Source organism: Hypanus sabinus, chromosome 19 (genome assembly GCF_030144855.1).
Source record: "Hypanus sabinus isolate sHypSab1 chromosome 19, sHypSab1.hap1, whole genome shotgun sequence".
In the NCBI taxonomy this organism is placed as follows: domain Eukaryota; kingdom Metazoa; phylum Chordata; class Chondrichthyes; order Myliobatiformes; family Dasyatidae; genus Hypanus; species Hypanus sabinus.
Window position 1 is genome coordinate 78,776,888 of NC_082724.1, and position 15,122 is coordinate 78,792,009.

At 44.4% G+C, this 15,122-nt stretch overlaps 1 protein-coding gene across 1 annotated transcript in view; it reads right to left on the bottom strand.

Moving 5' to 3' along the window:
• Window positions 1–15,122, bottom strand: part of LOC132378091 (guanine nucleotide-binding protein G(t) subunit alpha-1) — a 139,342-nt gene that overhangs the window by 11,396 nt on the left and 112,824 nt on the right. Inside the window, exons 4-6 of the mRNA XM_059944838.1 lie at window positions 13,754–13,911; window positions 9,019–9,147; window positions 8,273–8,402 (exon numbers count right to left, since the gene is read on the bottom strand). Of these exons, the coding sequence (XP_059800821.1) occupies window positions 8,273–8,402; window positions 9,019–9,147; window positions 13,754–13,911 (417 nt within the window). The remainder of the gene's footprint in view (window positions 1–8,272; window positions 8,403–9,018; window positions 9,148–13,753; window positions 13,912–15,122) is intronic.

Consider the following 15,122-nt stretch of genomic DNA (forward strand, 5'->3'; position numbering starts at 1 on the left):
CCGAGTCATCTCTGAGGCTGAAGTTTGCAGGTGTTTCCAATGAGTGGACAGTCACGAGGCTGCGGGACCGGACGGCGTCCCAGGACGGGTACTCAGAGTGTGTGCAGCACAACTGGCAGATGTGTTTACAGACATTTTTAATCTCTCCCTCTCCCAGTGTAGGGTGCCCTCCTACTTCAAAACATCCACCATTGTCCCTGTACCTAAAAAGACCAGGGTAACATGTCTGAACGACTGGCATCCTGTCACACTCACCTCAATAATAAGCAAATGCTTTGAGAGGCTGGTCAAGGACTACATCTGCAGCTTGGAGCCAACCACACTGGACACCCTACAATTCGTCTACCGACACAACCGATCAACAGATGATGCAATAACCACAGCTCTCCACAGAGTCCTTACACATCTGGAGAAGGATGCTTATGTGAGTATGCAGTTAGAAACATAGAAAACCTACAGCACAATACAGGCCCTTCGGCCCACAATGCTGTGCTGAACATCTCCTTACTTAGAAATTACCTAGGGTTACCCATACCCCTCTATTTTTCTAAGCTCCTTTTACCTATCCAGGATAGTCTTAAAAGACCCTATCATATCCACCTCCAACTCCATCGCCAGCGGCCCATTCCATGCACTCACCACTCTCTGCGTAAAAACTTGCCCCTGACATCTTCTTTTTGCTACCTGTGTCACGTGCGAGTGAGGCAAGGAACAGAAGGATTATACAGATTAATACGTGGCTGAGAGGATGGTGCAGGAGGGAGGGCTTCAGGGTTTTAGATGTCGGGCTTTGTTCCAGGGAAGGTGGGATCTGTTCCGAAGGGACGGTTTACACCTGAACTGGAGTGGTACTAACATTCTTGCAGGAAAGTTTGCTAGTGCTTCTCGGGGGGGGGGGGGGTTTAAACTAAATTTGCAGGGGGCAGGGATCCAGAATGTGAGAGAGGATAGCGAGAGGAAGAATATAGGACAGGTGGGGACTACACGGTTCTGGAATATTAAGTGTGTAGCAGAGAAAGGTGAGGCGGAACAAGTGATAAGGAGGACACATGTACAGAGGGATGGTCTGACGGAACATGGAGTTAAATGTGCAGGAAGAATAAGTAAATTTAGGAAGGACAACAAAATTCAAGGTGTGTATAGCCTGATGGGAGTTCGGGGAGCTGGGTTAAGCACAATAGGCAGTGATTTAAACAGAGAGAGGAGAAATGGGCTAAGAATTCTATAACTGAATGCACGAAGTGTCAGAAATAAGGCGGATGAGCTTGAAGCTCAGGTGCGAGTGGGTAACTATGATGTCGTTGGGATAACGGAGACATGGCTGCAGGGAGATCAGACCTGGGAAATGAATGTACAAGGGAATACGTGCTATTGTAGGGACAGAAATGTGGGCAGAGGGGGTGAGGTGGCCCAGTTGGTGAGGAATGAGATTCAGTCCTTTGCAAGGGGGGACATAGGATCAGGAGAAGTAGAGTCTGTGTGGATAGAACTGAGGAACAGTAAGGGCAAAAAGACCTAATGGGTGTTGTCTACAGGCCACCAAACAGTAGCATGGATATTGGGTGCAAGTTGAATAGGGAGTTAACATTGGCATATGGCAAAGGTAATGTTGCAGTAGTTATGGGGGATTTCAACATGCAGGTGAACTGGGAGAATCAGGTTGGTGCTGGACCCCAGGATAGGGAGTTTGTAGAGTGCCTAAGGGATGCATTCTTGGAACAGCTTGTACGAGACCTGACCAGGGACAAGACTATTCTGGATTTAGTGTTGTGCAATGAACAGGATTTGATAAGTGATCTTGAAGAAAAGGAGCCATTAGGAGGTAGTGATCATAACATTATAAGTTTTTATCTGCAATTTGAGAAGGATAAGGGCAGATCGGAGGTGTCAGTGAACAGGGGAAACTATGGAGCCATGAAGGAGGAGCTGGCCAAAGTTAACTGGACAGATATCCTAGCAGAAAAGACAGTGGAACAGCGATGGCAGGTATTCTTGGGAATAATGCACAAGGTGCAAAATTAGTTCATCCCCCGGAGAAGGAAGGATTCAAAGGGGGGAAAGGGGCCACAGTGGTTGACAAAGGAAGTCAGAGATGGCATAGCATTAAAAAAAAGGAAATATGACAGAGCTAAGGTGAATGGGAGGACAGATGATTGGGAAATTTTTAAGGAACAACAGAACTTAACTAAAAAAGCAATACGGGGAGAAAAAATGAGGTACGAACGCAAGCTAGCCAGGAATATAAAGGATAGCAAAAGCTTTTTTAGGTATGTGAAGAGAAAGAAGATAGTTAAGAACAATGTTGGCCCTTGAAGAATGAATTGGGTGAAATTGTTATGGGAAACAAAGAAATGGCAGAAGAATTTAATAAGTACTTTAGATCTATCTTCACTAGGGAAGACACAAGCAATCTCCCAGATGTATGGATGGGCCAAGGACGTAGGGTAACAGAGGAAATGAAACAGATTGACATTAGGAAGGAAACAGTGATGAGTAGACTGATGGGACTGACGGCTGACAAATCCCCAGGTCCAGATGGTCTGCATCCTAGGGTACTAAAGGAGGTGGCCCTGGAAATTGCGGATCCATTGGTAATCATTTTCCAATGTTCCTTAGATTCAGGTTCAGTTCCTGAGGATTGGAGAATGGCTAATGTTATCCCACTTTTTAAGAAAGGAGGGAGGGAGAAAACAGAGAACTATTGACCTGTCAGCCTGACATCAGTGGTGGGGAAGATGCTAGAGTCCATTATTAAAGATGAAATAGTGGCATATCTAGATGGCAGTGATAGGATTGGGCAGAGCCAGCATGGATTTACCAAGGGCAAATCATGCTTGACTAATCTATTGGAGTTTTTCGAGGATGTAACCAGGAAGTTAGACGGGGGAGATCCAGTGGATGTAGTGTACCTCGATTTTCAGAAGGCATTTGATAAGGTCCCACATAGGAGATTTGTGGGTAAAATCAGAGCTCATGGCATTGGGGGGAAGACATTGACATGGATAGAAAACTGGTTGGCAGATAGAAAGCAAAGGGTAGCGGTGAATGGGTGTTTCTCAGAATGGCAGGTGGTGACTAGTGGGGTGCCACAGGGCTCAGTATTGGGACCACAGCTGTTTACAATTTACATCAACAATTTAGATGAAGGCATTGAGAATAACATCAGCAAGTTTGCTGATGATACCAAGCTGGGTGGCAGTGTGACATATGATGAGGATGTTAGGAGAATTCAGGGTGACTTGTATAGGCTGAGTGAGTGGGCAGATACTTGGCAGATGATGTTTAATGTGAATAAGTGTGAGGTTATCCACTTTGGGAGTAAGAATAGGAAGGCAGATTATTATCTGAACGGTGTAGAGTTAGGTAAGGGAGAAATACAAAGAGATCTAGGAGTCCTTGTTCATCAGTCACTGAAGGTGAATGAGCAAGTGCAGCAGGCAGTGAAGCAGGCCAATGGAATGTTGGCCTTTATTACAAAGGGAATTGAGTACAAGAGCAAGGAAATCCTTTTGCATTTGTACAGGGCTCTGCTGAGACCACACCTGGAGTATTGGGTACAGTTTTGGTCTCCAGGGTTAAGGAAGGACATCCTGGCTATAGAGAAAGTGCAGTGTAGATTCACGAGGTTAATCCCTGGGATGTCCGGACTGTCTTACGCAGAGAGGTTAGAGAGACTGGGCTTGTACACGCTGGAATTAAGGAGATTGAGATGGGATCTGATTGCAACATATAAGATTATTAAGGGATTGGACAAGATAGAGGCAGGAAATATGTTCCAGATGCTGGGAGAGTCCAGTACCAGAGGGCATGGTTTGAGAATATGGGGTAGGTCATTTAGGACAGAGTTAAGGAAAAACTTCTTCTCCCAGACAGTTGTGGGGGTCTGGAATGCACTGCCTCGGAAGGCAGTGGTGGCCAATTCTCTGGATGCTTTCAAGAAGGAGCTGGATAGGTATTTTATGGATAGGGGAATCAAGGGATATGGGGACAAGGCAGGAACCGGGTATTGATAGTAGATGATCAGCCATGATCTCAGAATGGTGGTGCAGGCTTGAAGGGCCAAATGGTCTACTTCTGCACCTATTGTCTATTGTCTATTGTTTTTTTTACCTACTTCCAAGCACCTTAAAACTATGCTGTCTTGTGGCAACCATTTCAGCCCTGGGGAAAAGCCCCTGACTATGCACATGACCAATGTCTCTCATCATCTTGTACGACTCTATCAGGTCACCTCTCATTCTCTGCTGCTCCAAGGAGAAAAGGCTGAGTTCACTCAACCTATTCTCATAAGGCATGCTCCCCAATCCAGGCAACATCCTTGTAAATCTCCTCTGCACCTTTTCTATAGTTAACGCATCTGTGCTGTAGAGGTGACCAGAACTGAGCACAGTACTCCAAGTGGGGTCCGACCAGGGTCCTATAAATTTGTAACATTCCCTCTCAGCTCTTGAACTCAATCCCATGATTGATGAAGGCCAAAGCACCGTGTGCCTTCTTAACCACAGAGTCAATCTGCTCAGCTGCTTTGAGTGTCCTATGGACTCAGACCCCAAGATCCCTCTGATCCTCCACACTGCCAAGAGTCTTACCATTAATACTGTATTCTACCATCATATTTGACCTACCAAAATGAACCACCTCACACTTATCTGGGTTGAACTCCATCTGCCATTTCTCAGCCCAGTTTTGCATCCTATCAATGTCCTGCTGTAACCTCTGACAGCTCTCCACACTATCCACAACACCTCCAACCTTTGTGTCATCAGCAAATTTACTAACTCATCTCTCCACTTTCTCATCCAGGTCATTTATAAAAATCATGAAGAGAAGGGGTCCTAGAATAGATCCCTGAGGCACTCCACTGGTGACTGACCCCCATGCAGAATATGACCCGTCTACAACCTCTCTCTGCTTTCTGTGAGTGTGGTAAACCATGTATACCTGTCTGGACACGCCCCTCTGCTGACTGCTCCTGTGGCTCCTCCCACAGACCCCTGTATAAAGATAATTGGGACACTGCTCCTCCCACAGTCTTCAACATAGTTGTGCCCGTTTTTGCTGTTAATAAAAGCCTATCCTCATGTACTCTACTTCCAGTCTCCTAGAGTTACTGATAGCGCATCAGGGAGCAAAAGCTGTTTTTGGATTACAGTTCAGCGTTCAACACCATAATTCCATCCAGGCTTGACAGGAAGCTCAGAGACCACAGCCTTCACTCTGCCTTGTGCAGCTGGATCCTGGAATTCCTGTCAGATTGCCGGAGTGGGCTCCCTCACCTGAAACCCTCAGACCCACAGGGCTGTGTCTTAAGCCCCCTCCTTTACTCTCTGTATACCCATATCTGTGTCACCACCCACACCTCCAATCTGCTAATTAAATTTGCAAATGATACTACCTTGATTGGTCTAATCTCAAATAATAATGAGGCAGCCTACAGAGAAGAAGTCATTACTCTGACACAGTGGTGTAAGAAAACAACCTCTCCCTCAATGTCACAAAAACAAAGGTGCTGGTTGTGGATTACAGGAGGAATGGAGACAGGCTCACCCCTATTGACATCAATAGATCTGGGGTTGAGAGGGTGACAGCTTTAAGTTCTTTGGCATACACATCACGTGCTCTGTACGTACCGGCTATGTGGTGAAAAAGCACAACAGCGCCTCTTTCACCTCAGACAGTTGAGGAAGTTTGGTGTGGGCCCCCAAATCATAAGAACTTTCCACAGGGGCACAATTGAGAGCATCCTGACTGGCTGCATCACTGCCTGGTATGGGAACTGTACTTCCCTCAATCACAGGACTCTGCAGAGAGTGGTGCGGACAGTCCAGCACATCTGTAGATGTGAACTTCCCACTATTCAGGAAATTTACAGAGACAGGTGTGTAAAAAGGGCCTGAAGGATCATAGGGGACACAAGTCAGCCCAACCACAAACTGTTCCAGCTGCTACCAGCCAGGAAACAGTACCGCAGCATAAAAGCCAGGACCAACAGGCTCCGGGACAGCTTCTTCCACCAGGCCATCAGACTGATTAATTCATGCTGACACAACTGATTTCTATGTTATATTTATTGTCCTGTTGTACATACTATTTATTATAAATTACTATAAATTGTACATTGCACATTTAGACAGAGACATAATATAAAGATTTTTACTCCTCATGTATATGAAGGATGTAAGTAGGAAAGTCAATTTAATTCAACCTCTCTCAGGACTCTGGGATATAGCCCATCTGGTTCAGGTGACTTATCCACCTTAAGATCTTTGAGTCTACCTGGCACTTTTTCCTTTGTAATAGCAATGGCACTCACTCCTGCTCCCTGACACTCACAGACCTCTGGCACACTGTTAGTGTCTTCCACAGTGAAGACTTGATGCAAGTTACCCATTAAGTTCACCTGCCATTTCTTTGCCCCCATTATTACCTCACCAGCATCATTTATTATTGGTCCGAAATCAACTCTAACCTCCCCCCTTTTTCTACTTATATAACTGAGGAAACTCCTGGTATCCTGCTTTACAGTACATTATTGGCTAGTCTGCCTTCATATCATAATTACATTTTGGATTTTAAAAGTTTTCCAATCATCCAATTTCCCACTTACCTTTGCTACCTTATATGCCCTTTCCTTGGTTTTTATGCAGTCCTTAATGTTCTTTGAAAGCCACAATTGCCTACCCCTGCCATTTGAGATCTTCTTTCTCTGTGGGACACATCTATCCTGCCCCTTGTGAACTACTTCCAGAAATTCCATCCATCTCTGCTCTCCCGTCATCCCCGCCAGTATCCTCCTCCAATCCACCTGGGCAAGCTCCTCTCTCATGCCTCTGTAATTCCCTTTACTCCATTGTGATACTGATAAAGCTGACTTGTGCTTCTCCCTCTTGAATTGCAGGAAAATTTAATCACATTAAGATCACTGCCTCCTAAGGGTTCCTTTACACTAAGTTCCCTAATAAGATCTGGGTTGTTACCCAACGCCCAATCATAGATAACCTTTCCCCGAGCAGGCTGAAGCACAAACTGCTCTAAAAAGTCATCTCGTAGGCATCAACAAATTCCCTCTCTTGTGATCCAACACTAATCTGATTTTCTCAATCTCCTTGCATTTTGTAGACCCCCATTACAACTGTGTCATCACCCTTATTACATGCCTTTTCCAGCTCTCTTTGCAATCTTAAACCCACTTCTAGGCTACTATTTGACTCCTTTGATGGTTTTTACCCTTGCAGTTTCTTAGCTCGATCCACAAACATTCAACATTTTCTGACCCTATGTCACCTCTTTCTAAAAATGTAATTCTATCTCTTACCAACAGAGCCACACCATTGCCTCTGCCTTCCTGCCTGTCCTTTCAATACAAAGTATATCCTTTGATGTTCAGCTCCCATCTATGGCCTTCTATTTTTTTTTAAATCAGGAGTCAGAGATGGAAAAGAATAAGGAAACAGACTAAAGCAGAGGCGCATCCTGTATCTCATAAAGAGACAGATACAGTGCAGGAGCAGGCCTTTCAGCCCATCAAGTCTGTGCTCACATCAACCACCTATTTACACCAATCCTACATTAACCCCTTCTTTATTCTTATCATTGCCCCTGGGATTCAGCCACTCACTCAACCTTGGTTCAAGTTCAAGTTAAATTGTCATTCAACCATACACAGGAATACAGCCAAATTCACCAGTATTCCTCCAGGGTCAAGGCGCGAATCACTGAAACTGCACTCAACCACAGTGCATAAAAGCCATGGTAGCAAAAAAAAGTTACAAAAAGTGTATTAAAAAAACCGAATGTAGCCCAGCTTCCTGAATGACATAGCCTGTAGATTGATGGTGCATGGATGTTGTCCTATAGCCACATTTCTGCAAGAACAGCTCATATTTAGTGCAAGTGCAGCCACAGATGAAGGCAATCTAGCTGGTCTTGCTGAGAATGAACACTGGGGGGAGCCAGACCCCAACCCAGTATGGAATTACTGGGAATTTACAGTGGCCAATTAGCCTACCAACCCTACTGTCATAAGACACGCTCTCCAATCCAGGCAGCATTCTGTTAACTCTCCTTTGAACCCTCTCCAAAGTTTCCACATCCTTCCTGTAACGAGGCAAGCAGAACTGAATGCAAAAGTCCAGGTTTGGAAATGATGGGATTATCCTGATTTGCAGTGGTCGGGGAGCAGATATGAGGTCGACAGTGAAAAGAGGAGGAGGAACTATATCCACCGCCTCCCCTTGGTGGCAGATGCCTGCCAGTCTGCCCATACACTTACCACTTCATCGTCCTCGACCAAGACCATGTCGTAGGCACTGAGAGCGGCAATGAAGATGATGCATGTGACCCCTTCAAAGCAGTGGATCCATTTCTTGCGCTCAGAGCGTTGGCCCCCCACGTCAAACATCCTTAAAAAGAGGGGAAGGACATGAGTGACCTTTGTACCAATGATTACAGAGTAAACTCATACCTACACAAAGAGGTTAATTAAATCTCTTAATCTCGGACCAGATGACACAATCTCAGAATACAAGAACAGAGCTGAGAAGGGATTTCTGTAGGTGGTGGGTCAGTGGGGTTTATTGCCACCCACTGCTGCGGAAGACAATTCATTGGGTGTGTTTATTTCATTGAAAGATACAGCGTGGAGAAGGCCCTTTCAGCCATTGAGCTGCGCTGCTCAATAACCCACCGATTTAAGCCTAGTCTAATCACAAGACCATTTACAGTGACTAATTATCCTACTAACTGGTATGTCTTTGGACTATGAGGGGAAACTGGAGCACCCAGAGGAAACCCACATGCACACAGGAAGAATACATAAACTTTTTTTGAACTCCGAACTCAGATGTCCCGACCAGTCATGCTAGCTGCTATGTTACTGAAACACCTAAAATTTAAAGTGGTGTTTGATGAATAAGAATGTGGAGCTGCAGAACTGTGAATTATTGCACTAACTGCTGTGCTGCTCCTGTGTTGAGTGCATGGACAACAGCTGGGTCCCTCCGTGTCCATTGCCAGTACCTGAAGTTGAGATCCTTGAATCCGAACTGGGTCTCAATGATGCCAGTGGTTTTCACTCGTGAACGCAGCACGTCTTGCTCAGTGGGGAGATAGCCTGGCTGTACGATTCGATCCAAGTCATTGAGATAACTGGAAAGCAATGGATGAGGAGTTAGTAAACAGCCACCTGCATTATCGGTCAGTGTTTATGCAGAGATGACAAGGTAACTGATAAAGTACTTGGACTTTCTTTTCCCACTGTACAGTCTCTCTGTGTGCAGCGGTGAATTGTCTTTTCAGAGGACGTCTCTTCAGGAGGAAAGTTTGGGGGAGAGGTTAGAGGTAGAATATTTATGAAGAGAGTGTTAAGTGGTTAGCGCGATGCTATTACAGCTCTGGGCATTGGCGTTCAGAGATCAATTCTGGCACCCTCTGTAAGCAGCCTGTACGTCCTTCATGGAATGCAAGGGTTTTCTCCATTTCCTCCCACAGTCCAAAGATGTATTGGTTAGTAGGTTAATTGGTCATTTAAATTGTCCTGTGATTAGGCTGGGGTGAAATCAGGGGTCGCTGGGCAGCACAGCTCAGAGGACTGGCCTATTCCACGCTGTAACTCTGGGATGTACTGAGGCAGATACATTAGGGATATTTAAGATTCTCTTACATAGGCACATGGTTGAATGGAAATGAAGGGCTTATAGGCTGTGTAGGAGGGAAGGGTTAGACTGATTGATTGTGGAGTAGGTTAGTGTGAGTCAAAGTGTCTGAACTGTGCTGGAGTGCTCTATGTTCTATGTTCAGTTTCCTACACTTCTCTCTGTGCTGTCTACACTACACTGGGGGAATGTAATCATAGACTAAGTGGACACATCTGTTCAGTATGTAAGACACTGGTTCATTTCTCAGATTCTTCAGCTTATTCTGATGTCCTCTGGTTCCTCCACTGTGTGAACATAGTCCAACACACTGCCCCTCATTTCTGCCTTCCAGATCTACTAAATTCAACCAGTTCTCATTCTCTATACCTGTCAATCTCTCCTCTCCAGCCCCCTTTTCCTTTATTAGCCCAATTGACCCCAAATGTTGTCAGACCGAAGTCTCTTTCTCCACTATTACTAACCTGACTTTTTACTCTCTCAGAGCTTTTCCCCTTCTCTGCAAATTTTATATCCAACTTTCCCCAATAAGACTGTCAAACTTCAATATTAACTTTCTCCCCAGATGCTGCCTGTCCATCTGTGTTTTTCTAGCACCTCCAGTATTTGGAAGAGTAAGGGATCAGGAATCCTATTTATTCTACTTCTTTATAAAGATCAAGAGGTCAAATCCTTTGCTTCTATTGTTATCTAGGCTCAAAATCCTGCAGCAAAGGGTTGGTTGTGACTGTAGGACTGAAGAAACTGAATTGTATATTGCATACATACTTTGATAATAAATGAGCCTTTGAACCTTTGATATAATCTCTGCAAAATCCTCACATCATGGTATCACATCAGGCTGCTAAACAAGATAAGAACCCATGGTTTTACAGGAAAGAGACTAGCGTGGATAGAAGATTGGCTACAGGCAGGGAGCGAAGTGTGGGAATAAAGGGAGCCTTTTCTGGTTGGCTGCCGGTGTTCCGCAGGCTTTGGTGTTATGTCTGCTGCACTTCACATGATATGTCAATAACTTGGATGATGATATTGATGGCTTTGTGGCCAAGTTTGCAAATGATGCAAAGATATCTGGAAGGGCAGGAAGCAATGAGTTTTCAGAAGGATTTGAAGAGATTAGGAAAATTAGAAAATAAGTGGCAGATGAAATAAAGTGTAGGGAATTGTATGGTCATGCAGTTTGGTGCGGTCTATTTTCTAAATGAGGAGTAAACTCAGAAAGTGGAAGTAAAAAGGGACTTGGGAGTCCTCATTCAGGTTGAGTCGGTAGTGAGGAAGGGGAATGCAATGTTAGCATTTATTTCAAAAGACTAGAATACAAAAGCCAGGATGTGGTGCTGAGGTGTCATAAGGCATTGTTCAGACCAAATTTGAGTATTGTGAGAGCAGTTTTGTGTCCCATTCAGTGAAACCTATTGAATATTGAAAGGCCTAGATGAAAGTAGACATGGACATGGAGAGTCTAGGATGAGAATGTACATTCTCAGAATGGAAGGATGACCGTTTAGAATAGAGAGGAGGAAGAATTTTTTTAGCCAGAATCTGTGGTGTTGCTTCAAATGGTTGTGGAGGCCAAGTCATTTAGTAAATTTAAAGTGGAGGTTGATTAATAAGGGGTCAAAGGTTCCAGGGAGAAGGCAAGGGAATGGGGTTGAGAGGGATGACGATGGATTGGTGGAGCAGGCTCAACAACTCGTATGCCTTATTGTCTCATGTGTCATGCTTAATGGCATCTTTAACTAAAAGGTGGGTGCTTGTTTAGTTGAAGAACATTTGGAAAAAAAAGATCAAGAGATTTTCTGGTGGTTTGACTAACATCATTAAAACAGACTCACTTACCCCTCTGTGGAGTCTAGCAAATCTGGCCACGTACTGTTTAATTTCAAACAAGAGAAAATCTGCAGACGCTGGAAATCTAAGCAACACACACAAAACGCTGGAGGAACTCAACAGTTAAGGCAGCATCTATGGGAAAGGGTACAGTTGATGACTTGGACTGAAACTTTGACTGTATTCTTTTCCATAGATGTTGCCTGGCCTGCTGAGTTCCTCCAGCATTTTGTGTATGTTACTAATTAATTTGCTCTGTTTGCTGCCTATCAAAACTGTCTTGGTTTCAAGTCAATCTCAAAAACTGCAGATGCTGAAAATCTGTTCAGAAGACTTTATATGTTGACTCTATTTCTATTTATACAGGTGTTGCCTGATCTGCTGTGTGTTCTAGAATTTTCTGTTTCTGTTTCAGCTTTCCAGTATCTGTGTTTTTGATTAGCTTCACTACAGCTCTACACACAGTCCTTATACATCTGGAAAAGAAGGGTGCTTATGTGAGAATGCTGATCTTGGACTACAGTTCAGCATTCAACACCAGAATTCCTTCCAGGCTCGATAAGAAGCTCAGAGACCACAGCCTTCACCCTGCCTTGTGCAGCTGGATCCTGGACTTTCTGTCAGATTGCCAGAGTGGGCTCCCTTACCTCTGCCCCTCAGACCCTCAACACAGGTGCCCTTCAGGACTGTGTACTAAGCCCTCACCCTTTACTCGCTGTATACCCATGACTGTGATGTCATCCACAGCTCCAATCTGCTAATTAAATTTGCTGATGGCACTAGATTGATTGGCCGAATCTCAAATAATAATGAGGCAGCCTATAGAGAAGAAGTCATCACTCTGACACAGTGGTGTCAAGAAAACAACCTCTCCCTCAATGTTGCAAAAACAAAGGAGCTGGTTGTGGATTACAGGAGGAATGGAGACAGGCTGACTCCTATTAACATCAATGGATCTGGGGTTGAGAGGCATAACCATCATAGAGGATCTCATGTGGTCCATGCACACCAGCTGTGTGGTGAAAAAGGCACAACTCTTTCACCTCAGACAGTTGAGGAAGTTTGGTGTGGGCTCCCAAATCCTAAGAACTTTCCACAGGGGCACAATTGAGAGCATCCTGATTGGCTGCATCACTACCTGGTATGGGAACTGTACTTCCCTCAATCACAGGACTCTGCAGAGAGTGGTGTGGACAGTCCAGCACATCTGTAGATGTGAACTTCCTACTATTCAGGACATTTACAAAGACAGGTGTATTAAAAGGGCCTAAAGGGTCATTGGGGACCAGAGTCACCCCAACCCACAAACTGTCCCAGCTGCTACCATCTGGGAAATGGTACCACTGCATAAAAGCCAGGACCAACAGGCTCCGCACCAGGCCATCAGACTGATTAATTCATGCTGACACAATTGTATTTCTGTTATATTGACTGTTCATATTTAACTATCTTGTTACTGTTCTGTTGTACATACTATTTATTATAAATTACTATAAATGCACATTGCACATTTAGATGGAGACGTAATCTAAAGATTTTTACTCCTCTTGTATATATGATGGATGTAAGTAATAATGTCAATTCAATTCAAATCAGGGTCAATTTACAATGCTTTGTGGGCTCTTGCTCTCCACTGCAGATCTCCTTACTAAGAAAGTAATTGCATTTAAGAAGTGAATCGTCATAACCCATTCTGCAAAATCCTGTGGACTGAAAGGTCTGTTCATAGAGTGCGATGAACAGGATTCTTTCCTGCTGTGGTTCTGGTTGTGGCCACTAGGTGGTGCTATTGGGTTATACAGGACAAGGTAAGAATTTATCATGCTGGAAGTACACGACCCATTGGCCATCTAAAGGCCAGAGGGACTGCAGGAACTTGCGTAACTCAAAGTATTGGGAGTTGAACTGGATTTCCGTGGATTTCCTATTTTTCCCACAGGAATTAATAACTAATTCACTTGTACTTTGTGCTACATGAGTTTCCAAGTGACGTCAAGTTTAATTGAAGTTTGTTAAATAGATGCCTGCCCTCATAAAAGACATAGGAGTAGAATTAGGCCATTCAACACATTGAGACCGTTCCACCATTTTCCCTCTCAACCCCATTCTCCTGCCTTTTCCTTGTAGTCTTTGATGCCCCTCCTAATCAAGAACCCATAAATCTTCATTTAATGATACAGAATGGTATCCAGACCCACTTCTACTTCAATGAGAGACCATGTCGCTTCGTTTCACGTCCAAAAGATAAGACAAAGAGCAAGGCCACCTACTAGCCAGCAGAGTCATTAAGCTGGTATTCTGAGGCTCGTTCAAAGCAGGCCTGGATTCCAGAGTCCTTCCAGAGGCGGCTGATAATCTCATACAGCTCCTTTGGCATAGTCCCCTCCTCGATCGTGTCGGCCAGGTGCATCAGTTTGCGTGAGTCGTCCTGCAGGAAGAAAGGGATGAACACTAACCTGCAGGAGAGAGTTCATGTCCACAGGCAGCAGAAAGGGGGAGGGAGAGCTGCGGATGGGCATTGGATAAACGTTTAACTCTACTCACCGCTGTGCTCTCCCCTGCAGTGAATTCTCTATCTTAGCTTTTTAACTGGTGTTGGTATTCGTTTATTACTGTCTCAAGCACCAAGATGGAGAGAAAAAATTATTTTGCATGCTTTTTATACAGGTCAAATCATTAGACAGTGCATCGAGGTAGAAGATACCAAGGCAGAATATAGAGTACCGTAATGGTTACAGAGAAAGTCCAACATCGTAGTAAGGTAGATTGTAAGGTCAGGAAGTCATCTTATCATGTATGAGGTCCATTCAGGAGCCTGATTCTAGTTGGATGGAAGCTGTCTTGAGTCAGGTGCTTTGAGCTCTTAGGTTTTTGTGTCCTATGCCCGTTGGAAGAGGGGAGAAGAGGGTGAATAGGTTTTTGTGTCCTATGCCCGTTGGAAGAGGGGAGAGGAGGGTGAATATTTGATTATGTTGGCTGAGGCAGTGAGAAATGCAGACAGAGCCCATGGGGGAGGCTGGTTTTTGTGTCCTATGCCCATTGGAAGAGGGGAGAAGAGGGCAAATATTTGATTATAACCATATAACAATCACAGCACGGAAACAGGCCATCTCGGCCCTCCTAGTCCATGCCGAACTCTTAATCTCACCTAGTCCCACCTACGCGCACTCAGCCCATAACCCTCCACTCCTTTCCTGTCCATATACCTATCCAATTTTACCTTAAATGACACAACTACTTCTAAATGGCCTCTACTACTTCTACAGGAAGCACATTCTCTGAGTATCACTCTCTGAGTAAAGAAATACCCCCTCGTGTTTCCCTTAAACTTCTGACCCCTGACTCTCAAATCATGTCCTCTCGTTTGAATCTCCCCTACTCTCAATGGAAACAGCCTATTCACGTCAACTCGATCTATCCCTCTCAAAATTTTAAATACCTTGATCAAATCCCCCCCTCAACCTTCTACACTCCAATGAATAGAGACCTAACTTGTTCAACCTTTCTCTGTAACTTAAGTGCTGAAGCCCAGGTAACATCCTAGTAAATCGTCTCTGCACTCTCTCTAATTTATTGATATCTTTCCTATAATTCAGTGACCAGAACTGCACACAATATTCCAAATTTGGCCTTACCAAT